General features: G+C 41.4%; 1 protein-coding gene across 4 annotated transcripts in view; it reads left to right on the forward strand.

Annotated features, from left to right (window-relative positions):
• Positions 1-24922, forward strand: part of pam (peptidylglycine alpha-amidating monooxygenase) — a 189749-nt gene that overhangs the window by 99660 nt on the left and 65167 nt on the right. For all 4 annotated transcript variants that reach the window (XM_063068606.1, XM_063068608.1, XM_063068609.1 and 1 more), the window contains exons 10-14: positions 7312-7392; positions 7843-7919; positions 9171-9274; positions 19242-19423; positions 23368-23436. In XM_063068606.1, the coding sequence (XP_062924676.1) occupies positions 7312-7392; positions 7843-7919; positions 9171-9274; positions 19242-19423; positions 23368-23436 (513 nt within the window). The remainder of the gene's footprint in view (positions 1-7311; positions 7393-7842; positions 7920-9170; positions 9275-19241; positions 19424-23367; positions 23437-24922) is intronic.

The raw sequence follows: 24922 nt of genomic DNA on the forward strand, positions 1-24922 counted from the left end.
ATGATTTATTATTTGGCCAGTAATGCTTGCACTACAAAAATAGTAGCTTGGTGATACAATTGATGTACTGTTGATGTTGAGCATTGAAATCTTCCATCCAGAGTACATGTTGTGCTTTGCTAATTATTGTTCATGCTCCTTCATGAAGGATAACTGATGGAGGGCAACTGATTAGGCAGCTGAGAGGTGTTATGAGGATACATTTTCCTTCTCTATGTTTGGTCTGATGCGAGGAGGCATGGGGTCTGGAGTCAATATTAAGAATTGAGAAGTCACTCCTTTCTGCTGCCATGCCATTGTATTGTGACTACTGGTGGGTTGTGTGCGTCTAAGGACTGTGATGGAGATGTTGGAATGATTCTGTGAGAAATACAGTGAAGTTATTGCTTAACAAGTGTGTTGAAATGGCCCCTTGTATAGAAACCAGGATCTAGACATTCAAGAAGCCAACTTTGCAAGGTCATCATGGGCTGCAAGAAACTTCGGTAGTTTTATTCTTGAATGTCTTGTTCAGTTATTAGCAGGGCAGTTAAGAATTAACTATCTTGTACATCAGTTCCCTAATGCAGATCTAGTAAGGATGCCATACTTCTTTTCCCAACAGAAGCTTGTTTTATGATAGTTATTTCATGAAATCAACTTACTTTAATTAAGCAAATTCAAACTCCTTAGATACCATTTTGGGTTTTGAATTTGTCACTGCATTGTTAGTTCAGACTTCTCAATTACTAATTGGACAATTTAACTCTTGTGCCACCTTTCCTAAACATTGCTATTGCAATTTACTGTCTGCAAAATACAATTAGAGTAGATCTAGTTGATGGAATTTGTGTGTATTTTTTAATATAAAACATATGTATTACATGTCTGAAATAATTTTGAAACAAAAAAAAAATCACTTGTATGAATTGAGTTCCTGGTTCCTTTGATACCTGATGGATGTAATTTTGATCATAGTGTTTAAATCTTGTTTTGGTGCAGCAGTGGAATATATTAGAAAAAAAAATAGAACTGTTTCTCAAAAATGTTGAGGTATTGACATTTTATATCCTTAGCCATTTTTATGTTGATTGAATTTAAATAGTTGACTCTACTTTTTGCAAAATGCATTTTGTGCAATTAGACTGTAGGTTGGTTTGAGGATGAAACTGTGTGTAATATAAGCACTCTTAGTTGTATTTAAATAGTGTGGGGGAAAACTCTCTGTTTACTGTGTATTTAATAACTGTCACCACGTCACCACGTCTGGTTTTCAGTCTCAGCCAAAGTTATCATATAATGTCAACCATGGTCCCTTCAGCAATATGGCTGAACTTGCATGCCACAATCTTGTAGATAATAATTGATATGATATTACATAATGTAGTCTTTGAATATATTGCAGATCTAAACTTAAATCATTGTATTGACAATAGAATACTAGTGGTCCATTTGGCTCATCCCGGAGACTAATGACTTTGAGACAATAGGAAAATGGAAATTCTCATGAAACATTGCAAACCACAGACTTTAACTAGTTTTTTTTAAATTGGCAATGAAACTGAGTCTTCTGTGCTGAGGGAATATAAAAGCCGCACAAGTATTCAGGTAGTTAATAGCTAGCAAGAGACTTTATTAAAGTTCAAATGAGCTGGATCTGGAATTTCACTTAATTATTGAAATTCAAAACCAGTAATTCCATTTGCTCTTTCTGCCATCTAAACACAATCATAGAAGGATCACAATGACCAAGGTTTGATCCTGGTCGTTACTGCTCTCTGCACAGAGCTTATACATTCTGTGACCATGTCAGCTTCCAGTTTTCTCTCACATCCCAAAGATGTGCGGGTTGGTAGATTAAATGGCTAATATCTACTGCCCTACAATACCTGGGTTGTGAGAGCATTAAGAGACAATTAATGCCATATGAGCTTTGACAAGATCATCATATCCTCTCTAGCCACAGAAGAAGTCCCAGTGGACTGGAGAGTAATTGATGTTGTTCCTTTATTTAAAAAGCCCATTAGGAATAATCTAGAAAATTATAGACTAATGAGTTTCACATCAATGGTCAGGAAGCTACTAGAGAGAACTGTTAGGGATCGGAATTATTTATGTTTCAAAAACCATGGCCTTATTAGGGATCAACACACATTAAAGTTGCTGGTGAACGCAGCAGGCCAGGCAGCATCTATAGGAAGAGGCGCAGTCGACGTTTCAGGCCGAGACCCTTGGGGGCCCTGAATGGTGGTAAGGGAGGAAGTGTAAGGGCATGCCATTCAGGGCCCCAAACAGTCCTTCCAGGTGAGGCATCACTTCACCTGTGAGTCGACTGGGGTGATATACTGCGTCCGGTGCTCCCGATGTGGCCTTTTATATATTGGCGAGACCCGACGCAGACTGGGAGACCGCTTTGCTGAACATCTACGCTCTGTCCGCCAGAGAAAGCAGGATCTCCCAGTGGCCACACATTTTAATTCCACATCCCATTCCCATTCTGACATGTCTATCCATGGCCTCCTCTACTGTAAAGATGAAGCCACACTCAGGTTGGAGGAACAACACCTTATATTCCGTATGGGTAGCCTCCAACCTGATGGCATGAACATTGACTTCTCTAACTTCCGCTAGGCCCCACCTCCCCCTCGTACACCATCTGTTACTCTTTTTTATGCACACATTCTTTCTCTCACTCTCCTTTTTCTCCCTCTGTCCCTCTGAATATACCTCTTGCCCATCCTCTGGGTCACCCCCCCCCCCCGTCTTTCTTCCCGGACCTCCTGTCCCATGATCCTCTCGTATCCCCTTCTGCCAATCACCTGTCCAGCTCTCGGCTCTATCCCTCCCCCTCCTGTCTTCTCCTATCATTTTGCATCTCCCCCTCCCCCTCCAGCTTTCAAATCCCTTACTCACTCTTCCTTCAGTTAGTCCTGACGAAGGGTCTCGGCCTGAAACGTCGACTGCGCCTCTTCCTATAGATGCTGCCTGGCCTGCTGCGTTCACCAGCAACTTTGATGTGTGTTGCTTGAATTTCCAGCATCTGCAGAATTCCTGTTGTTTGCCTTATTAGGGATCATTAGTTTGGCGTTGTGTGGAGCAAGTCATATCAAAATCAGAATTAGGTTTATTATCTCTGACGTACATCATGTAATGTGTTGTTTTGCACAGCAGTACCGTGCAAGACATAAAAAAATTATACTTAAGTCACAAAAATAAATAAGTAAACGTAAAGGACAAATACTGACTTAGTGTTCATGGACTGTTCAGAAGTCTGCTGGAAGAGAAGAAGCTGTTCTTAAAACATTGAATGTGGGTCTTCAGGCTCCTGTGCCTCCTCTCTGATGGTAGTAATGCAAAGAGATCTTATTTCAGGTGATGGTTGATTTTTAGAGGAGATGACAAAGGTGATTGAAGAGGGTAGGGCGATGGCTATCAATTACTTGGACTTTCGGCTTTCACCAGTTCCTTCATGGTAGGCTGATCAAGAAGATTAAGACACATGGTGACTTGGTAGAAAGGCCACAGGCAGAAGGAGGTGATAGAGAATTATTATTCTAATGGAGGTCTGTGATCAATGGTGTTCCACATGGATCACTGCTGTGGCCACTTTTAATTGTAAGTTATATAAATGACTTGGACAAAAATGTAGATGGACTGATTAGTAAGTTTGCAAACAACACAAAAATTGGTGGAGGTGTGAACAGTGAAGGAAGTTGTCAAAGATACTACAGGATATAGATTAGTGACAGATATTGGTGAAGAGACGGCCAGTGGAGCTTACCCCTGGAAAATGTGAGGTCTTTCACTTTGGAACATCAAATGTAAAGGGAATATACACTTTAAGTGGAAGGACCCTTATAAGAATTGATGTTTGGAGAGATCTTAGGCTACCATCCATAGCTTTCTGGAAATGGCAACGTAAATGGATATGGTGTTGAAGAAGACATCTGGCGTGCTTGCTTTCATCAATTGGGCCATGGAGTACAAGAGTCAGGAAGTCATGTTGCAGCTGCATAAAACTTCGGTTCGGCTGCATTTGGAGTATCTTGATGGAGGAACTAACAATCTGCTGGAGGAACCGGGTTGGTTGAGCAGCATCCATGGCAGGGAAGGATTTGTTGATGTTTGGATAGAAACCTGCCTCAAAAACATTACACAGCCACATGAGTGTGGAGGGGATGGAGGTATATGGTATATGTGCAGGCAGATGAGATCAGTTTCATTTGGCACCCTAGTTGGCACAGACATGATGGTCTGAATGGCCTGTTCCTATGCTCTGGAGGTCTGTGTTCTAAACAAGGTCTAGAGGACTGGGAATGTTTTAAAAGCAGGCATAGATTTGATGGCCAGAATGTCAACTGTTCGAAACAGTTCCTTCAACCCTTCCAGGTAGGTAATGGTGGAACTTTTCGTTCATAGAAACATAGAAACAACCTACAGCGCAATACAGGCCCTTCAGCCCACAAAGTTGTGCTGAACCTGTCTCTACCTTAGAAATTACTAGGCTTACCCATAGCCCTCTATTTTGCTAAGCTCCATGTACCTATCCAGAGGTCTCTCAAAAGACCCTATCGTATCCGCCTCCACCACCGTTGCCGGCAGCCCATTCCATGCACTCACCACTCTCTGCGTATATAAAAAAAACAAACCTGACATCTCCTCTGTATCTACTCCCCAGCACCTTAAACCTGTGTCCCCGTGTGGCAACCATTTCAGCCCTGGGAAAAAGCCTCTGACTATCCACACGATCAATGCTTCTCATCATCTTACACACCTCTATCAGGTCACCTCTCATCCTCCGTCGCTCCAAGGAGAAAAGCCCAAGTTCACTCAACCTGTTTTCATAAGGCATGCTCCCCAATCCAGACAACATCCTTGTAAACCTCCTCTGCACCCTTTTTATGGTTTCCACATCCTTCCTGTAGTGAGGCGACCAGAACTGAGCACAGTACTCCAAGTAGGGTCTGACCAGGGTCCTATAGAGCTGCAACATTACCTCTCGGCTCTTAAATTCAATTCCACAATGATGAAGGCCGATACACCGTATGCCTTGTTAACCGCAGAGTCAACCTGTGCAGCGGCTTTGAGCGTCCTATGGACTCGGACCCCAAGATCCCTCTGATCCTCCATACTGCCAAGAGTCTTACCATTAATACTATATTCTACCATCATATTTGACCTACCAAAATGAACCACTTCACATTTTTCTGGGTTGAACTCCATCTGCCACTTCTCAGCCCAGTTTTGCATCCTATCAGTGTCCCGCTGTAACCTCTGACAGCCCTTCATACTATCCACAACACCTCCAACCTTTGTGTCATCAGCAAACTTACTAACCCATCCCTCCACTTTCTCATCCAGGTCATTTATAGAAATCACAAAGAATAAGGGTCCCAGAACAGATCCCTGAGGCACACCACTGGTCACTGACCTCCATGCAGGATATGACCCATCTACAACCACTCTGCCCTCTGTGGGCAAGCCAGTTCTGGATCTACAAAGCAATGGCCCTTTGGATCCCATGCCTCCTTACTTTCTCAATAAGCCTTGCATAGGGTACCTTACCAAATGCCTTGCTGAAATCCACATACACTACATCTACTGCTCTTCCTTCATCAATGTGTTTAATCACATCCTAAAAAAATTCAATCAGACTCGTAAAGCATGACCTGCCCTTGACAAAGCCATGCTGACTATTCCTAATCATATTATACCTCTCTAAATGTTCATAAATCCTGCCTCTCAGGATCTTTTCCATCAACTTACCAACCACTGAAGTAAGACTCACTGGTCTATAATTTCCTAGGCTATTTCTACTCCCTTTCTTGAATAAAAGAACAACATCCGCAACCCTCCAATCCTTCGGAACCTCTCCTGTCTCTATTGATAATGCAAAGATCATCACCAGAGGCTCAGCAATCTCCTCCCTCGCCTCCCACAGTAGCCTGGGGTACATCTCATCTGGTCCCGGCAACTTATCCAAGTTGATGCTTTCCAAAAGCTCCAGCACATCCTCTTTCTTAGTATCCACATGCTCAAGCTTTTCAGTCCTCTGCAAGTCATCACTACAATCAGCAAGATCTTTTTCCATAGTGAATACTGAAGTAAAGTATTCATTAAGTACCTCTGCTATTTCCTCCGGTTCCATACACACTTTCCCATTCATCTCACATCAATGGCTCCAAGGACTGAAAATTACAAAGCTTCACAATCCTTCTATCTTAGTCATTGTAGTCCCACTGAAAGGTATACAAATATAATCCCTTAAAATTCATAATTTAAAAATCTAACCATTGCAAATTATAATGTCATACTAAAATTAAATCTCTGATATCAATCAGCAAGTTGTTTGCTAATTTCATGTGTATGCCAAGTTAGCGCGTATGATCTGAGTCTTATTGGAACAAAAATAAGTTCTACAGAACTACTATTCTTTTTCAGAACTTATTGTGCTTTCATATTTTAAAGTAAATTTCATTTCATGAAGGGATAGAATTTTTTGTATGAAAATAACAAAAATAATCGTCATGTTAAGAAGAGTCTGAACCCAACTTTTCCTGTAAAGAATTAATGTTCTCAGAGGTTAGACTTTAATTTCCTTTCTAAAATAATTATGGGTTTATGACCTGTCATCTAGTCAAGAGTGCTGTGAAATGAATTATAGCTTTCAGTGCAAAATGTTTTAAAATGACTCATGATGGGTCTCAATTGCATGCTGAAAAGTGTGCTTTGATCTGTTGTGCCATTGAACGATTTGGAGGTCAAAATAGCATAAAGTATAAAAACGCAGATACTAAAAATCTGAAATAAAATAAAAATTCTGGAAACTCAGCAGGTCAGACAACATCTGTGGGGGGAAAAGCAGAACATTTTAAGTCAGAAATCTTCAGGAAAACTGTAATTTAATTGTTTTTTAATCAAGCATTCTGAAGGAAGGTCACCAACACATCAGTTGCACGTGCATTCTGCAGATGTTGTCTTAACTGCTTAATGTTTTTGAGCATTTTCTGTTTGTATTATAAAATGTTTGCATAATATTCTGTGTTATATTGCAGGTCTGTCCTTTGAATTGCCAAGTGATTGCATTGGCAGAGGAAGTCGGAGATGTTAAATATTTCTGTCCCTCTACAATTTTCTCTGTTTGGTCCCTCCTTATATATTTTACTGCTGCATTTCTCTGTGTGCAGAGTTTAAATAAAAACATAATAGACGTAAAGTTAATGTATGGGGAGAAAGGATAAAAGCTTGTAAAATTAAATGAAATGTCAAGAGTGAGTTGAGTTGAATGGCCCATTTCTGTACTGTAAAATTGATGTATTACTTTTTTTGCAGTTGTAAATGCAGATATCGCTTGTTTATACAAACAGGCCACCATATACCCATTTGCCTTTAGAACACATACTCATCAATTAGGTAAGAGGAATCTTTCTTGTTTGAAATAACTGCAAAAACGTGGCAGTTCTGAATCTGAAGTTTCAGCATTATCGATAATTGATTAAAATATATAGTCTTCCTTGGTATTGACATTGCAATATTTCATTAGAATATGGAATGAGAAGATAACTATACTCGTCAATCAAGATACTTTAACTTCTTTCAAGTCACTGATAGATCTATGGAAAGAATAAGTATCTAGTCTGTTTTTGGGGTTTGACATCGATTTCAAAAAAAAGTCAGTAAAATAAAGTATATTAATTTGATAATGTTTATTTTGTTTCTTCTGGTTGCACATTACCAAGATATGCAATTTGTTAATCCCTGAACATTGATTTCCAGCAATACGTTTTGAAGTACAGTTTTAAAAGTTATGTTCCAATTTATTTTTTAATAAGTTGCATTTGGTACTGATTGCTATAATTTTAGGTCAGGTGGTTAGTGGATACAGAGTAAGAGATGGAAAATGGACATTAATTGGTCGACAGAGTCCACAGCTACCTCAGGTAGGTTTACTTTCGAATTTGGTCATAGTCTTAAAATAAGGATTGATGTTTCAATGCTGAGATGAGAAATTTTGGAATTCTCTAACCAAGAGATCTAAGGGTGCTCAATCACAGTTCAAGATCTTGAAGAAAGAGATCAGAAGTTAGTTTTTAGAAATTGAGGGAATAGAGAGTAGAGGATATTGGCACTGAGCGAAACCATTTCCTATGATTTTGCTGAAAGGCAGATTAAGTGTGAGGAGCTTAATGACCTACTTCTGCTTATGTTCATACAGTCTGAACATGCGCAGATAATCTTGGTTGAATGCGACCTCTTGCATTAGCAAAACTCTTCCCTTCATTCTCTTTTTCCTTTTGTCCTTTTAATCACTGAAAATCACAATTGATAAAGTCATGAGCATCTGGGACTGAATAATAAACCGTTTTCTTTCTGTTGTTGGGAAGATTTAAAGGCATCCGTTAGTCTTGCGAGACCATGGATCTGCACCTGGAAAGTCTTCACTCTCCAGGACGCGGGCCTGGGCAAGGTTGTATAGAAGACCAGCAGTTGCCCATGCTGCAAGTCTCCCCTCTCCATGACACCAATGTCATCCAAGGGAAGGGCATTAGGACCCATACAGCTTGGCACCAGTGTCATCACGGAGCAATGTGTGATTAAGTGCCTTGCTCAAGGACACAACACGTTGCCTCGGCTGGGGCTCAAACTAGCGACCTTCAGGTCATTAGTCCAATGCCTTAACCACTTGGCCACATGCCCAAGTGGGAAGATTTAAGGATTGGAAAATGAGAGGAACAACAGAATAACGTTCAATTAAATTCAGATTATATAGCGTGGAATCAAAAGACTAGATATAGAGAGAAAATGTGTAAAGAAAATTAAGGATTAAGTATAAAGTTTAATTTAGACATCTCTCAATTTCCAATCAAAAGGAATGGGACTCCTCAGTTGCTACCGTTAGTTTCTAGGCCGGAGAGCTTAATTGTTGTTAGAAAGCACGAATTATTGGAAATTTAATTTTCTTTTTAATTGCCAGTACTATTCTTTTGCAACAAGTTTAATTGGCAACTTCCTGTATTTCTCGACAGTTTTGTGAAACTTTTAGGGTTGTTGCTAGACAATATTCATGTTAGTAATGGTGCTGTCATTAACTTCAATTGTTGTTCAGATGTATTTCTTTACTGTCCTTTAAAAACATGGCTATTAAAATTTCCTTGATGGAATTGTTCTGAAATTTCTTGCTGTCTTCTCAGGCTTTTTATCATGTGGAAAACCCAATGGATATTAAATATGGCGACACCATTACAGCCAGATGTGTTTTCACAGGCAAAGGAAGGACAACTGTTACACGGATAGGGTATGACTCAAATTATGAATCACTTAATAGGACGATTAAGATTTTTAAAGCAGGTAGAGAAACCAGTTTTGTTTGGGAGGGAGCAGAAGGGTGAAATGAAAAACAAAGAGGATCTGTGATATAGCAGGATGCAATAGAGAAAGTGGATTTATTCATAGACATTTAACTCTTGGGGATGGGGTTGAAATTTCACCATATGCATCCAGAGCGAGTAGCAGCTTTGCTCAGCTGGTCAACAGAAAGACCAACAGCATTTTTAGCACCTATGGTGAATGCTACGTTCTTGCACTGAAGACACACATCCTGTTTTTTAATCATTGCCAAACAATATGCTGCTTTGTTTGGGCATAGCTGAATTCTAATTGCAAGTCTCCTTTTCAGAAATCTACATATTCACTTGCACTCCCGTGTTAAAACAGAAGTCAGAGCCAACATAAAAGCCAAAGGCATCACACACAAAAAGAGGAAATCTGCAGATGCTGGAAATCCGAGCAATACACAGAAAATGCTGAAGGAACTCGGCATCTATGGAAAAGAGGACAGTTGATGTTTCAGGCCGAAACCCTTCGGCAGGTCTGGAGAAAAAAAGCTGAGGGGTAGATTTGAAAGGTGTGGAGGGGAGAGAAAAGCACAAGGTGTTAGGTATAATCTGAAGGGGGAGGAATGAAGTAAAGAGCTGGGAAATGATTGGTGAAAGAGATACAGGGCTGGAGAAGTGGGAATCTGATAGGAGAGGGCAGAAGGCCATGGAAGAAAGAAAAGTGGGGAGGAGCACCAGAGAGAGCGAAAAAGCAGATGAGAAATGGTGAAGGAAGGGGGCGTGGAGGGTATTACTGGAAGTTTGAGAAATCAATGTTCATGCCATCAGGTTGGAGGCTACCCAAACGGAATACAGGGTATTGTTCCTCCAACCTAAGTGTGGCCTCATCATGACATTGGAGGAGGATGGACATATAGAAATGGGAAGTGTAATTAAAATGGGTGGCCTTTGGATGCTTTTTCTGGTGGACAGAGTACAGGCGCTTGGCGAAGCAGGCTCCCAATCTATGTCGGGTCTCACCAATATACAGGAGGTCGCACCGGGAGCACCAGACACAGTATATGACCCCAACAGACTCGAAGGTGAAGTGTCGCCTCACCTGGAAGGACTTTTTAGGGCCCCAGATGGTAGTGAGAGAGGAGGCGTAAGGGCAGGTGTAGCACTTGTTCCGCTTGCAAGCATCAGTGCCAGGAGGGAGATCAGTGGGGTGGGTTGAATGGATAAGGGAGTTGTGTAGGGAACAATCCCTGTAGAAAGCCGAAAGGGGGTGTGGAGTGTCACGTACCCCGTGACGGGTTAAAGAACCAGCAGAAATGGAAAACACTTTGGAGTCCAGTGTTGCTATTAACTAATAATATTTATTAGTAACTACGCAATACAGTAATATAAATGTAGATAAATCAAACAGGTTAGCAATCATTATATATAAGTAAGTGTGGAATATATATATGAAAACCAAGCTTCTTCAAGTCTAGGGGTAAATAGATCGTCTTACAATGAAGAGTAAAGTTCAGTTCAATTCAATTCGTGGTATTGAGTTGAGTAGTGATGGAGAGAGAGAGGGAGAGAGTTTAGTCTTCAGGTGAGCTGACGCTGTCGATCTTCCTGTTGTCCTCCGAAATCCTTTAAAAATCACCGACTGTGACCATAACAAAGGGGACCATTTTTCTGTGGTGGAGCTATCAACCCAGGCAAGGGTTGCCCACATGGACAACTCCTCACCGGTTAATCCCTTTTCTCACTGCAAGAGCCACTGATTGATCCGTCTGATCGATCCTCCAAAAACCCACTCTTCCTGTGGACACAACAAAGCTCATTCAGTGTCCAAATCATGTGCCTGTGGTCTATCATCTGACCTCCTATTTATCTCACCATACTGCGTACCGGCTGTCTCTCGAATAACTCCTCCTTCCCTTCTCTGTGTAAGAAATGTACAAGCAGGCAAATGTCCTTGGAGAAAGTACAAACAACCTCCAGAGAAATCATAACCTCGATTGTCCATCAAATAACGCCGCCCTCGGTCACCAAGCTGCTTGGTACTCTCCCTCTCCAACTCAGCAGAAATCCAAAAGTTATTCTCCAAAAGTCTTCCCCTCTCTCTCTCTCTCTCTCACTCTCTCTCTCTCTCTGTCTCTGTCTCTGTCTCTCTCTCTCTCTCTCTCTGTCTCTGTCTCTGTCTCTGTCTCTGTCTCTCTCTCTCTCTGTCTCTCTCTCTCACTCTCACTCTCTCTCTCACTCTCTCTCTCTCTCTCTCTCTGTCTCTCTCTCTCTCTCTGTCTCTCTCTCTCTCTCTCTCTGTCTCTCTCACTCTCTCTCTCTCTGTCTCTCTCTCTCTCTCTCTCTCTCTCTCTGTCTGTCTGTCTGTCTGTCTCTCTCTCTCTCTCTCTCTCTCTCTGGCTCCAAAAGCACAGTTGGCAGGGGTAATTCAGCACAGTTAATAGGGGTAATTCAGGACCCCGTCACAGGAGAGTAAGTTCTGTTTGGTGGTGGGATCCTGTTGAAGGTGGCAGAAATTTTGGAGAATTATGTGCTGGGAGCGGAGGCTGGTGGGGCGGTAAGTGAGGACAAGAGGAACCCTATCCCTGGTAGGGTGGCAAGAGGATGGGGTGAGAGAAGATGTGTGTGAAATGGAAGAGATGTGGTTGAGGGCAACGTTGACGGTGGAGGAAGGGAAGCCCCTTTCTTTGAAAAAGGAGGACATTTCCTTCATTCTAGAATGAAAAGCCTCATCCTGAGAGCAGATGTGGTGGAGAGAAGGGAATGGCATTGTTACAAGTAACAGGATGGAAAGAGGTATAGTTCAGGTAACTGTGAGAGTCCGTGGGTTTATAATAGACATCAGTGGATAAGCTGTCTCTGGAGATAGAGGCAGTGAGATCCAGAAAGGGGAGGTAAGTGTTGGAAATGGACCAGGTAAATTTGAGGGCAGGGTGGAAGTTGGAGGCAAAGAGGATGAAGTCGATGAGTTCAGCATGGGTGCAGGAAAAGTCAAAGAGACTGCATATAACAGAGCAAATATTGGTGGGAAATTAGAGGATTGGGAAGCTTTTAAAAGCAACAGAAGGCAACTAAAAAAGTAATTAAGAAAGTAAAAATAGAATACAAAAGTAAGCTAGCCAATAATATTAAAGAAGCTAACAAAGGTTTCTTTAGATACATAAAGTGTAAACGAGAGACAACAGTGGATATCAGACTGCTAGAAAACAATGCTGGAGAGGTAGTAATGGGGGACAATGAAATGGCGGACGAACTGAGTAAGTATTTTGCCTCAGTCTTCACTGTGGAAGTGCAGGGTGTATGGTAGAAGTTCCAGGTGTCCGTGGTCATGAAGTGTATGAAGTTACCATAACTAGAGAGAAGGATCTTGGGAACCTGAAAGGGCTGAAGCAAGATAAGTCACCTGGACCAGATGGTGTACACCCCAGAGTTCTGAAAGAGATTGTGGAGGCCATTACTAATGATCTTTCAAGAATCACTAGATTTTGGAATTGTTACTGAAGAATGGAAAATTGCAAATGTCACTCCACTCTTCAAGAAAGGAGAGAGGCAGAAGAAGGGAAATATAGGCCAGTTAGTCTGACCTCAATAGATAGGCTACAGAAGGACTTAGACAGATTAGGAGAATGGGCAAAGAAATGGTAGATGGAATACAATGTAGGGAAGTGTATGGTCTTGCACTTTGATAGAAGAAATAAAAGGGTTAACTATTTTCTGAATGGAGAAAAAATACAAAACACTGAGGTGCAAAAGGACTTGGGAGTCCTTGTGCAGGATTCTCTAAAGGCTAATTTGCAGGTTGAGTCTGTGGTTAAGAAGGCAAATGCCTTGTTAACATTCATTTTCAACAGGACTAGTAAAAGCAAGGATGTAATGTTGAAACTTTGTAAAACACTGGCAAGGCTTCACTTGGAGTATTGTGGGCAGTTTTGGGCTCCTTATCTTAGAAAGGATGTTCTGAAACTGGAAGGGGTTCAAAAGATGTTCACGGAAATGATTCCAGGAATGAATGGCTTGTCATATGAAGAGCAGTTGATGGCTCTGGGCCTGTATTCACTGAAATTCAAAAGAATGAGGGGTGACGTCACTGAAACCTATCGAATGCTGAAAGGCCTTGATAGAGTGGATGAGGAGAGGATGTTTCCTATGGTAGGAGAGTCTAAGACTAGAGGACACAGCCTCAGAATAGAGAGGTGTCCTTTTAAAACAGAGATAAGGAGGAATTTCTTTAGCCAGAAAGTGGTGAATCTGTGGAATTCTTTGCTACAGGCAGCTGTGAAGGTCAAGTCTTTATGTACGTTTAAGGCAGAGGTTGATAGATTTTTGACTGGTCAGGCATGATGGGATACAAGGAAAAGGCAGGAAGCTGGGGCTGAGAAGAAAATTGAATCAGACATGATGAAATGGGGAAGCAGACTCAATGGCCTAATTCTGCTCCTATATCTTATGGTCTTATCAGCTTTAAACATTTGGTGACTTTGATTCCACTTACATCTGAGGAAGAGAGTTTAGAAAAGAAAATAATCTCATCTGTCTCTTAAATGGGTGACCCTCTATTACATAAACAATCATCCCCAGTTCTAGATTCTCCCGCAAGAGCAAGCATCCTCTCCACATTCACTCTATCAAGACTTTTAAGGATTTCGTATGTTTCAAATAAAATCCCTTTCATTGTACTTATTTTTCAGTCCATCCCAAAGATGTGCTGGTTGGTAGGTTAATTATAGAAACATAAAAAACCTACAGCACAATACAGGCCCTTCGGCCCACAGTGCTGTGCTGAACATGTACTTACTTCAGAAATTACCTAGAGTTACCCATAGCCCTCTATTTTTCTAAGCTCCATGTACCTATCCAAGAGCCTCTTAAAAGACCCTATTGTATCCGCCTCCACCACAATCACCAGCAGCCCATTGCACGCACTCACCACCCTCTGCGTAAAAAACTTACCCCTGACATCTGCTCTGTACCTACTTCCAAGCACTTTAAAACTATGCCCTCTCAAGTTAGCCATTTCAGCCCTGAGAAAAAACCTCTGACTATCCACATGATCAATGACTCTCATCATATACACCCTTATCAGGTCACCTCTCATCCTCTGTTGTCCCAAGGAGAAAAGGCCAAGTTCACTCAACCTATTCTCGTAAGGTATGCTCCCCAATCCAGGCAACATCCTTGTAAATCTCCTCTGTACCCTTTCTATAGTTTCCACATCCTTCCGGTAGTGAGGTGACCAGAACTAAGCACTGTACTCCAAGTGGGGTCTGACCAGCTGTAACATTACCTCTTGGCTCTTAAACTCATTCCCACAATTGATGAAGGCCAATGCACCGTATGCCTTCTTAACCACACAGTCAACCTGCGCAGCTGCTTTAAGTGTCCTGTAGACACTGATCCCAAGATCCCTCTGATCCTCCACACTGCCAAGAGTCTTGCAATTAATACTATATTCTGCCATCATATTTGACCTACCAAAATGAACCACCTCACACTTACCTGGGTTGAACTCCATCTGCCACTTCTCAGCCCAGTTTTGCATCCTATCAATGTCCATCTGTAACCTCTAACAGCCCTCCACACTATCCACAACACCTCCAACCTTTGTGTCATCAGCAAATTTACTAACCTATCCCTCCACTTCTTCATCCAGGTCATTTATAAAAATCACGAAGAGAAGGGGTCCCAGAACAGATCCCTGAGGCACACCACTGGTCACCAGCCTCCATGCAGAATATGACCAGTCTACAACCACTCTTTGTGTTCTGTGGGCAAGTCAATTCTGGATCCACAAAGCAATGTCCCCTTGGATCCCATGCTTCCTTACTTTCTCAATAAGCCTTACCTTATCAAATGCCTTGCTGAAATCCATATACACTACATCTACTGCTCTACCTTCATCAATGTGTTTAGTCACATCCTCAAAAAATTCAATCAGGTTTGTAAGGCATGACTTGCCTTTGACAAAGCCATGCTGACTATTCCTAATCATATTATATCTCTCCAAACGTTCATAAATCCTGCCTCTCAGGATCTTTTCCATCAACTTACCAACCACTGAAGTAAGACACACTGGTCTATAATTTCCTGGGCTCTCTCTACTCCCTTTCTTGAATAAGGGAACAACATCTGCAACCCTCCAATCCTCCCAAATCTCTCCCGTCCCCATTGATGATGCAAAGATCATTGCCAGAGGCTCAGCAGTCTCCTCCCTTGCCTCCCACATTAGCCTAGGGTATATCTCATCCAGACCCGGTGACTTATCCAACTTGATGCTTTCCAAAAGCTCCAGTAATCCTCTTTCTTAATGTCTATATGCTCAAGCTTTTCAGTCCGCTGTAAGTCATCCCTACAATCACCAAAGTCCTTTTCCGTAGTGAATACTGAAGCAAAGTATTGATTAAGTACCAACGCGACCTCCTCCGGTTCCATACACACATTTCCACTGTCACACTTGATTGGTCCTATTCTGTCATGTCTTATCCTCTTGCTCTTCACATACTTGTATAGAGCAAGTCCTGCAGAGTATCCCAAATGTAGGCGGTGATAGGAAAATCAGCCTGTGTTATGACCACGTGGGTACAGAGAAACGTGGAGGAACAACATTCTGAGCTGACATAGTTTTGATAGGCTGAGTGTTCTTGTGTTGTGTTATTAAGGAATTGTGTTTTTCCCCTGAAATGCAAGCAAGTGTTCACTTTGGAGTATGGTTGAAGCATTCACTATTGGACATGTTTATAAAAGAAGCAAAATTCAATTAGTGTGAGGATGCTCCCCCCGGCAGTACATGGAACACAGGAGCAATGTAGGTCACAGTTTCTGCTGCCTTCTCTGTAAAGAATGCGGAGCAGGCAGTCCATGATTGGTGAACAGTATAGTTGGCTAGGGGCTCCTTGGTTCGGCTGTACAAATATATGGCTCTAAATTTATGACATTTGTTTAGTATAACTTAAGGAAATTATACCTAAATTGCAGGCAACTATGAAGATTAGGCATCTGCAGTAGGCTGCCAACACAGAAACTGCCAGGAATTAGTCAGTGATTTCCCCCCCTTATATAATGATGATTAATGATTCTTTTACATTAAAATAAACTGCCTCCAGATATTAAAAAAACAGTAATTGGTATACCACTTTATTGAAAAACTGTCATTTCTGTCTCATAGATGAACTAAATAATTTTTAAAAATTCAAAATTTATTTTTAATGTAAAAGATTGTGAAGTTGATTGGCACGTGATTAAACCTAAGAATGTCACAGCAGGGTTCTTGGTGGCAGATCAGTTTGACATTGAATTTAATTACTGTTTTCATTCAAAGAGTTCAGCAACTCAACATTTAACAGATGGCCTCAGTACCTTTTTTCTTTCATATTATTTGTGTTCCGTTATTCACTGAAGGGCTCCTACCTTCAGCAAATAATATTTATTTAATTTATGGCTATCCATTTTATGCCAGAAATAATGAGCAAATGCAGCACTGTAGATTCCGGCTAAAGGTGCGGAGGTGGACTGTTTATTTCTTGGTAAACTACGTCAATGGTGACTTTCATTCTGGTATCATACTGCATTCACTCATTCACCATGGCAACAATGATGACATGCTACCTGCTTTGAGCAAACAGAAGAGAAAATGTAAGTCAACTCAAATGAAAGGAGCTTAATCTTCAGAGCTATTCAACATCTTCTGTCACAATTATCAGGGTACGAATTTGGGTCAAATATTAGAGTTGTGTGTGGAACTAAATTGTTTAATATCTATGTAAGCAAGCTACACTGGTGACAGGAGCACAAATAAATACCAGGCAATGACATTTAAGCAAATATACTTAATTAAAAAAAATTCTAGACAACCAAAATGTAAATGTGTATCGAGGCTGAAAATTAGGAATAAACTAAACCATTCATGGGTCAATCAGTGTCTATGAGAAGATTAGAAGGAGAGAAACTTGCTTTACAAAGCATTCACAATTCCATTATGTCCCATTTCACATTAAAAAATCATGTGTCTTATTGGGGTCAAAATGGAAGGAAGCATCCTCATTTTATTTGAAACACACACAAAATGCTGGGGGAACTCAGCAGGCTAGGCAGCATCAGTGAACAAGAGAATAGTCGACGTTTTGGTCTATTATTCTCGGGATGAAGAGTCTCGGCCCGAAACATCAACTGTACTCTTTTTCATAGATGCTGCCTGGCTTGTTGAGTTCCTCCAGCATTTTGTGTGTGTTGCTTGGATTTCTTATTAGTGATTGGACTTATTTTAGTTGTATTCATTTCTCATTTCCCTGGTAGTCTTTTGAGGAAATGAGAATGCAATAGCTCTGATTTTGCAGTTGCTAAGTATCCATTGGTATCTGATACTAAATAGCTTCGCTAGTAAGTGCTGATTTCTTTTATATATTGAGTTGCAGGCAGTGTAACTAGTTAACATTGCAGTGATGGAAGAAGACATATGTGTTTTATAAGCAGAAGTGTCTGTTTTACTCATTAATCAGATTAAAGACTTCAAAAGTCAACAGGAAAAATAGTGTACAGCAAAATAGTGGGTGAAATCAGTATTAAGTTATATTCAGGATGCAATATTACAATTGAATTAAGAAAATGTGTAATGGAAGAGTTCAGAAATGAAAAATAGAATTTTTAAGTTCATCAAGATTAAAGGTTAGCTTTATTTGTCAGTCTGGTAATAGGTTGCACAGTAATCCTCTGATAATTTGTTATGCTCATCACTTTGGTGTCTAGCACATTTTCTGGATTTTATTTCTATCATTATTTCAGCACATTTTTGTTTCACTTTACACTGACTACCTAGTGTGTGCCCAATAAATGTAAAGGACATACTAAAAAAAAGGGATCCGGTAAGTTTAAAGGAAATGTAGAAACCAAGGTCCCACTGAATTGCTTGGTTAGGTTGCATTTTCTGAGAGCTAAGATAGCAAATCATCAGTGTTTTGTTTATCAGCATTCCCATCAATTCCACTAGAGGATTTCCTCCACGGGAAGGTGTTACTTCAACAAACTGCCATTTTCAGTGCAAAACTGATTTCGTTTGGTTAGATTAAACTGAAAATGTTGGCCCAAAATGTTTTGGATAATAAGCACATTTTGCTCCTTTACTCACTGGTTTCACAGTTACCTTGAGCGTTTCATCCAACAGCAAGTAGCTCAATAAATCTGACTGTCACATGCTTAGAAAGGCAAATTACTGAAAGACATCTTGAATTATCTCAAACCTCAGAAATCTGTCAGCTGATGAAGCCACAGCCTCATGCTCAGCTGGTTGTCAAAGCTGACATGTAATATGAACACTTAAGAACACCAGAGATTCTGCAGATGCTGGAAATCCAGAGTAAGACACACAGAATACTGGAGGAACTCAGCACTGACCTGCAACATTTAAGGAAAGAAATGAAAAGTCGATGTTTGGGGCCGAGATCCTTCAAGACTTATGAACGGTTCAGCCCAAAATGGCAACTCTTTATTCCTTTCCATAGATGCTACCTGACCTTCTGGGTTCCTCCAGCATTTTATGTGTGTTACTCTGAATGATTGAGACTATCAGTTCAGAAACATTCAAAACTTTTAAAATGAAGCATATCTGATCATCTATGTTGTGCAGGTTCATACCACTAAACCAGGTTGGTGTGATATTTGAATCAGCTGTTAGGTCTGTTACCCAGCAGTGACTCTCCTGTCTTCTTTCTGGTGGTTCTGAGATCATCTAGTCTTTGATCTCTGTTGCTTTTTAATGGCTAGAATGAGACAACGAAATGGTGTTGCTGAATCCTTTTCTTCATACCATACATTGGGAAATCAAAAGGAATTATCCTGTTAAAAATAATCACCACCATAGCTTTAATTTTATGTGCTCTGGTATTTGGCGAAACTTAGTTGAGTGTATTAAAAATGCAATTATTTTGGTTTTATTTACAGAAGTACTTCCAAAGATGAGATGTGCAATATGTATATCATGTATTACATGGATGCTAAACATGCCCACCCATATATGTATTGTATGCAAGATGGCAGTCCTGAATTGTTCAAGCATATTCCTCCAGAAGCAAATATTCCCATTCCATATAACCCAAATATGGTTATGCAAGGACATCATACAGGTAATTGGATTTTATTAAGTGTTGCTCACGTTTGGATCTGAGCCATGTTGCAGATACTTCGTGATATAGAAACAGCCATACAAGGGGTGATTGATAAGTTCGTAGCCTAAGGCAGAAGGAGTCAATTTTAGAAAACCTCGCACATTTATTTTTCAACATAGTCCCCTCCTACATTTCCACATTTAGTCCAGCGGTCGTGGAGCATACGGATCCCTTCTTTGTAGAAGTGGTCCACAGCAGGGGTGATTGGTAAGTTTGTGGCCTAAGGTAGAAGGAGATGAGTTATTAACTTCAAACTTTCTGCATTATCACTCAAAGAGTTGAACTGCACGTGCATGTAACGAGAGCGTCTTGGACCTCCAAGTGGTCCACAGCAGGGGTGATTGATAAGTTATATAGCTCGCGTTACATGCACGTGCAGATCAACTCTGAGTGAAAATGCAGAAAGTTAGAAGTTAGTAACTCATCTCCTTCTACTTTAGGCCACAAACTTATCAATCACTCCTGCTGTGGACCACTTCTGGAGGTCTAAGATGCCGACTTCTACAAAGAAGGGATCCTTATGAGTGTGTAAATGTAGGAAAAATAAATGTGCTAGGTTTTCTAAAATTGACTCCTTCTACCTTAGGCCACGAACTTATCAATCACCCTTCGTATTATTCATGAACAGTTCTCTTGTAATGTTTCACAGATCAGAGAGAATGAATTATTTGCATAAGAAAACTGCTAATATCAAAGAGTGAATGGTTCTAATGTCTGTAATTTATGAATTCTGTGACCCTGAAACAATCAGGGATGCTTCTGACAAGCTTGAAAGAATTTGATTTCATTCCTTTAGGAAAATGCTATGGCGGTTGTAAATCTGTAGATGAGCTTCGATGCCTTGGTTATTTCTGACAGTTATATCTGTCAGTTGTTACGACTGAAACGATTGCTGAATTGTATTAATGGGGACAAAGAGAAAAATGCTGGTTTGAGGTGGGGAAGATGAGAGAGGAAAGAAGATCACTTTTGTTTGTCTAATCACAAAGAAGAAAATATCTGCAGATGCTGGAAGTCCAAGCAACACACTCAAAGTGCTGGAGGAACTCAGCAGGCCAGGCAGCATCTATGGAAAAGAGTACAGTCGACATTTCAGATTGAGACCCTTCAGCAGGACTGGAAAAAAAGATGAGAAGTCAGAGTAAGAAAGTAGGGGGAGGGGAGGCTGAACCACAAGGTGATAGGTAAAACCGGGAGGGGGAGTTGATAAGTAAAAGAGCTGGGAAATTGATTGGTGGAAGCAATACAGGGCTGGAGAAGGGGAAATCTGATAGGAGAGGACAGAAGGCCATGGAAGAAAGAAAAGGAGGAGGAGCACCCGAGGGAGGTTTTCGGCAGATAAGGTGAGAGATGGAATTGGGAATGGGGGCTGGTGAAGGAGAGGTGGTGGGGTATCACCAGAAGTTCAAGAAATCGATATTCATGCTATCACGTTGGATGCTAGTCAGATGGAATATAAGGTGTTGCTCCTCCAACTTGAATATGGCTTCATTGCAATAGTAGAGGAGGCCGTGGACTGACATGTTGGAATGGGAAGTGGAATTAAAATGGGTGGCCACTGGGAGATCCCACTTTTTCTGGTGGACGGAGCATAGATGTTCGACTGAGTGGTCTCCCAGTCTGCATTGGGTCTCACCAGTATCCAGGAGGCCACACGGGGAATGCCGGATTCAGTAGATGACCCCAGCAGACTCACAGCTGAAGTATCACCTCACCCCTGAATGGTAGTGAGAAAGGAAGTGTAGGGGCAAGTGTAGCACTTGTTCCGTTTGCAAGGATAAGTGCCAGGAGGGAGATAAGTGGAGAAGGACAAATGGACAAGTGAGTCATGTAGGGAGCGATCTCTGCGGAAAGCAGAAAGTTGGGTGGAGGGAAAAATGTACTTGGTGGTGGAATCCCACTAGAGATGGCCATCCATTTTCCTTCCGCTTCCTATTCTCATTCCGACATGTCAGTCCATGGCCTCCTTAGCTGCCACGATGAGGGCACACTCAGGTTGGAGGAACAACACCTTGTATTCCGTCTGGATGGCTTCCAACCTGACAGCATGAACATCGAATTCTTAAAACATCCGGTGATGGATGCCCTCCACCCCCAACTCTCCTTTACCATTCCCTATTCCTATTTCCCTCTCTCATCTTATCTCCTAACTGCCCATCACCTCCCTCTGGTGCTCTTCCCCCTTTCTTCCATGGCCTTCTGTCCTCTCCTATCAGATTCCCCCTTCTCCAGCCCTGTATCTCTTTCACCAATCAACTTTCCAGCTCTTGACTTCACCTTATTCCCCCCACCCGCCTCCCCCGGTTTCACCTATCACCTTGTGTTTCTTCCTCCCTTCCCCCCACTTTCTTACTCTGACTTCTCGTCATTTTCCCCCGTCCTGTTGAAGGGTCTCAGCCTGAAATGTCGCCTGTACTCTTTTTCATGAATGCTACCTGGTCTGCTGAGTTCCTCCATCACTTTGTGTGTGTTCACTTTAGTTGTCTGTTTATTGGGAATTAAACCATTTGGATATATGGGGGAAACTTTCCACTTCAGGGAATGCCCTGAATGGCTACATAGCTGTCCCCTCATATTCTAAGCTAGATGGTGCTGCCATGTAGATTGTGGTATTTGCAGCCATCAATATGTGGTGACTATGAAAATCTTTGAAATCATTGGTCTACATGAAAAATTAACTCGTTCACTTTTCTCCAGCCCCACTTCAAAAAAGTTTATGAATTTAACCTTGTCTCTCCCTCTCCCCCTCCCCCCATTGAAGTTTTGCTTATTTCCTTGTTCTTTCCTTGCAATTATTGATCGGAGCCAAAACTCTCAATGAAAACCCTATGGATTTAGCTGCCATCTCAAGGTTAGGTTATGTGCATTGTACTTATAACCACCAACTGTCCCTCCCATATGATATCGACGCATTTCTTCAGAGTTATAATTCTGATTCCCTTCTCACTACGACATGTCGATCTATGGCCTTCTCTTGTGCCATCCTCAGGATGGAGGAGCAGCAACTTGCATTCCTTCTGGGTAGCCTCCAACCTGATGACATGAATATCTATTTATCTTCCTGGTTTAAAAAAAATCCCTTCCCCTTCCCTATTCTGTTCCCCACTCTGGCCTCTTACCTCTCCTCACTTGCCTGTCACTTTCCCCTGAGTCCTCACCTCCTTCCCTTTCTCCAATGGTCCTCACTCCTCTCCTACCAGATTCCTCCTTCCCTAGCCCTTTACCTTTCCAACCCACCTGTCTTCACCCATCACTTCCTAGCTAGATTCCTTCCCCTCCCCCCCCAACAATTATTCAAGCATCTTCCCCCTTCCTTTCCAGTCCCGACAAAGGCTCTCAGCCCGAAACGTCGACTGTTTATTTATTTCCATAGATGCTGCCTAACCTGCTGAGTTCCTCCAGCATTTTGTGTGTGTTGCTTTCCCCAGAGCTGCTGAATATAGGCACTTGGATTATGTTTTGTGCTAGAATTTTTCATGATTCGTAAAGAAGCCAAAATTTTGTTCATATTTATTTATACAGCTCATGAGTCATGTGTAATAAATCAGATCGAAAAAGCAAAAAAAAATTCCTGCCATGTCCCATCCCTGCCAAATATCAAAAATGCAGCAGAATGTTTCAGAAATTAACAATTTCCCTTCACTGATTCAAAACCTTTCCACAGCTTATTTGAATGGTTAGGATACAGGGTAGTATGATATTCTTTGGTTTGATTTCAGCCCATTATGCTAACTGCTTTAGCTAATTTCAGTGTCTTTAATGCTTTTAAAATATTTGCCAAGCCTATTTCTAGTGATAATGCAGACAGCTCTGATTTGTTTGGGGATGTTTTGTTATTTGAGCATGAATGAAAACAAAAGACAGTCATTTTGAAATGTATTTCTCATTACTGCAACCATTAGATGAACACCAGACAAATAATAATGAACTCCAGCAACTCAAAAGAGAGGAAGAAGTGGTTCTTGATCAGGGTATGTACAACTATGTATTTTCTGTTAAATATTAGGTATTGGTATTGGTTTATTATTGTCACATGTACGAAGATATTTATTTTGCTTTCTTACAAACTGTTTAAACAGATCAAACCTTCACACAGTGTGTTGAGCTAGAATAAGATACAGTAAAACAAAAGTAATGCAAAGTATCGAAGCTACTGAAGAAGTTCAGTGCAGATAAGTGGTAAATAAGATGACAACAAGAAAGACTGTGATGTAGAATCCATCCTATTGTACCAGAGTCTGACAGCAGTGGGACAGAAGCTGTCCTGGAGCCTGGTGGTACGTGCTCTCAGGTGTTTGTATCTTCTGCCCAATAGGAAAGGGGAGAAGAGAGCACGTCCAGGGCGGGTGTGGTCTTTGATAAAGCTGGCTGCTTTACTAAGAGAGGGAGAAGTCTAAACTGAGTCCATAAAGGGGAGGTTGGTTCCGGTGGTGTGCTGAGCTGTGTCCACAACTCTGCAGTTTCTTGAGGTCACGTGCCGAGCAGTTGCCGTACCAAGCTGCACAGAATGTTTTCTATGGGTCGTTTTTTTTGGTATGCATTGGTTTGGAAATCAGCAGGTCAATTATCAACATTGTTTGTATATAGAGTTATAATGGAGCATAGCAATGTGTGCTATGTTAAAATGATTGCATGTGGTTTTTCTCCGTGATGAGTGAACAATACCAGCTTGTATGCCTGCACTCACCGCAGACTTTCTCAGGGATTTTGCAGAAGGAAGTGACTGAAAATCAAGTTATAACAACATGCCATTTTCTATAAATAGCATCTAGACCGATGTGGATAGAACTACTGTGTAATTCCCTCCTTAATCACACTCCAAGAATTGCTGATCTCTGAACCAAGAAGTAATGCTTAGAACTTAAATGTCAAATAGGTACAGAAAGCTAAATAGTGGGTTTGATTGAGAAGCATAAGAAATGGGGGAAAAAAATTAATTAATCCAGGAGTTCTCCTTAGGCAGTCTTTCAGAATCAAACATCACGTGCTCTAATATGGTGCTTCTGAGGTGGCAAATGAGTCCACTATGGAGGTAGCAGACTCTTTCAGTGATTGGGCAGGGGGTGACTGACTTGGCTGATCTGTGAGCTGATGCACTGCTGCACACCGTGAGCAGCGTTTGGGTGCAACTGGTGTATGGAATCGAGGTTCTCAGTAGCATCCTGGATGTCTCTTCCCCATCCTGTCTTTGGCCAGATGTCCTCAGGAGTTGGAAAGTCGGTTGGGGGGGGGGGAAGAATTGTTGCAATTCTTAGAGAAGATGTACTCAAAGCCTTATTTATCTAACAGCTCGTCACCTTTTCCCATGCAAGTGCTTGAACAAAAGTGTCTGTTTCAAGAACCTGGTGTCAGGGGTGGGACTGAGGGCATCTGCCCAATATTGCCTAAAGTGTAACTGTAGAGTTACAGCAAGTACAGAGAATGTTTGCTTTGAATCTGTAACTGATGCTGATTTGC

Source organism: Mobula hypostoma, chromosome 16, assembly GCF_963921235.1.
Source record: "Mobula hypostoma chromosome 16, sMobHyp1.1, whole genome shotgun sequence".
Classification (NCBI taxonomy): Eukaryota; Metazoa; Chordata; class Chondrichthyes; order Myliobatiformes; family Myliobatidae; genus Mobula; species Mobula hypostoma.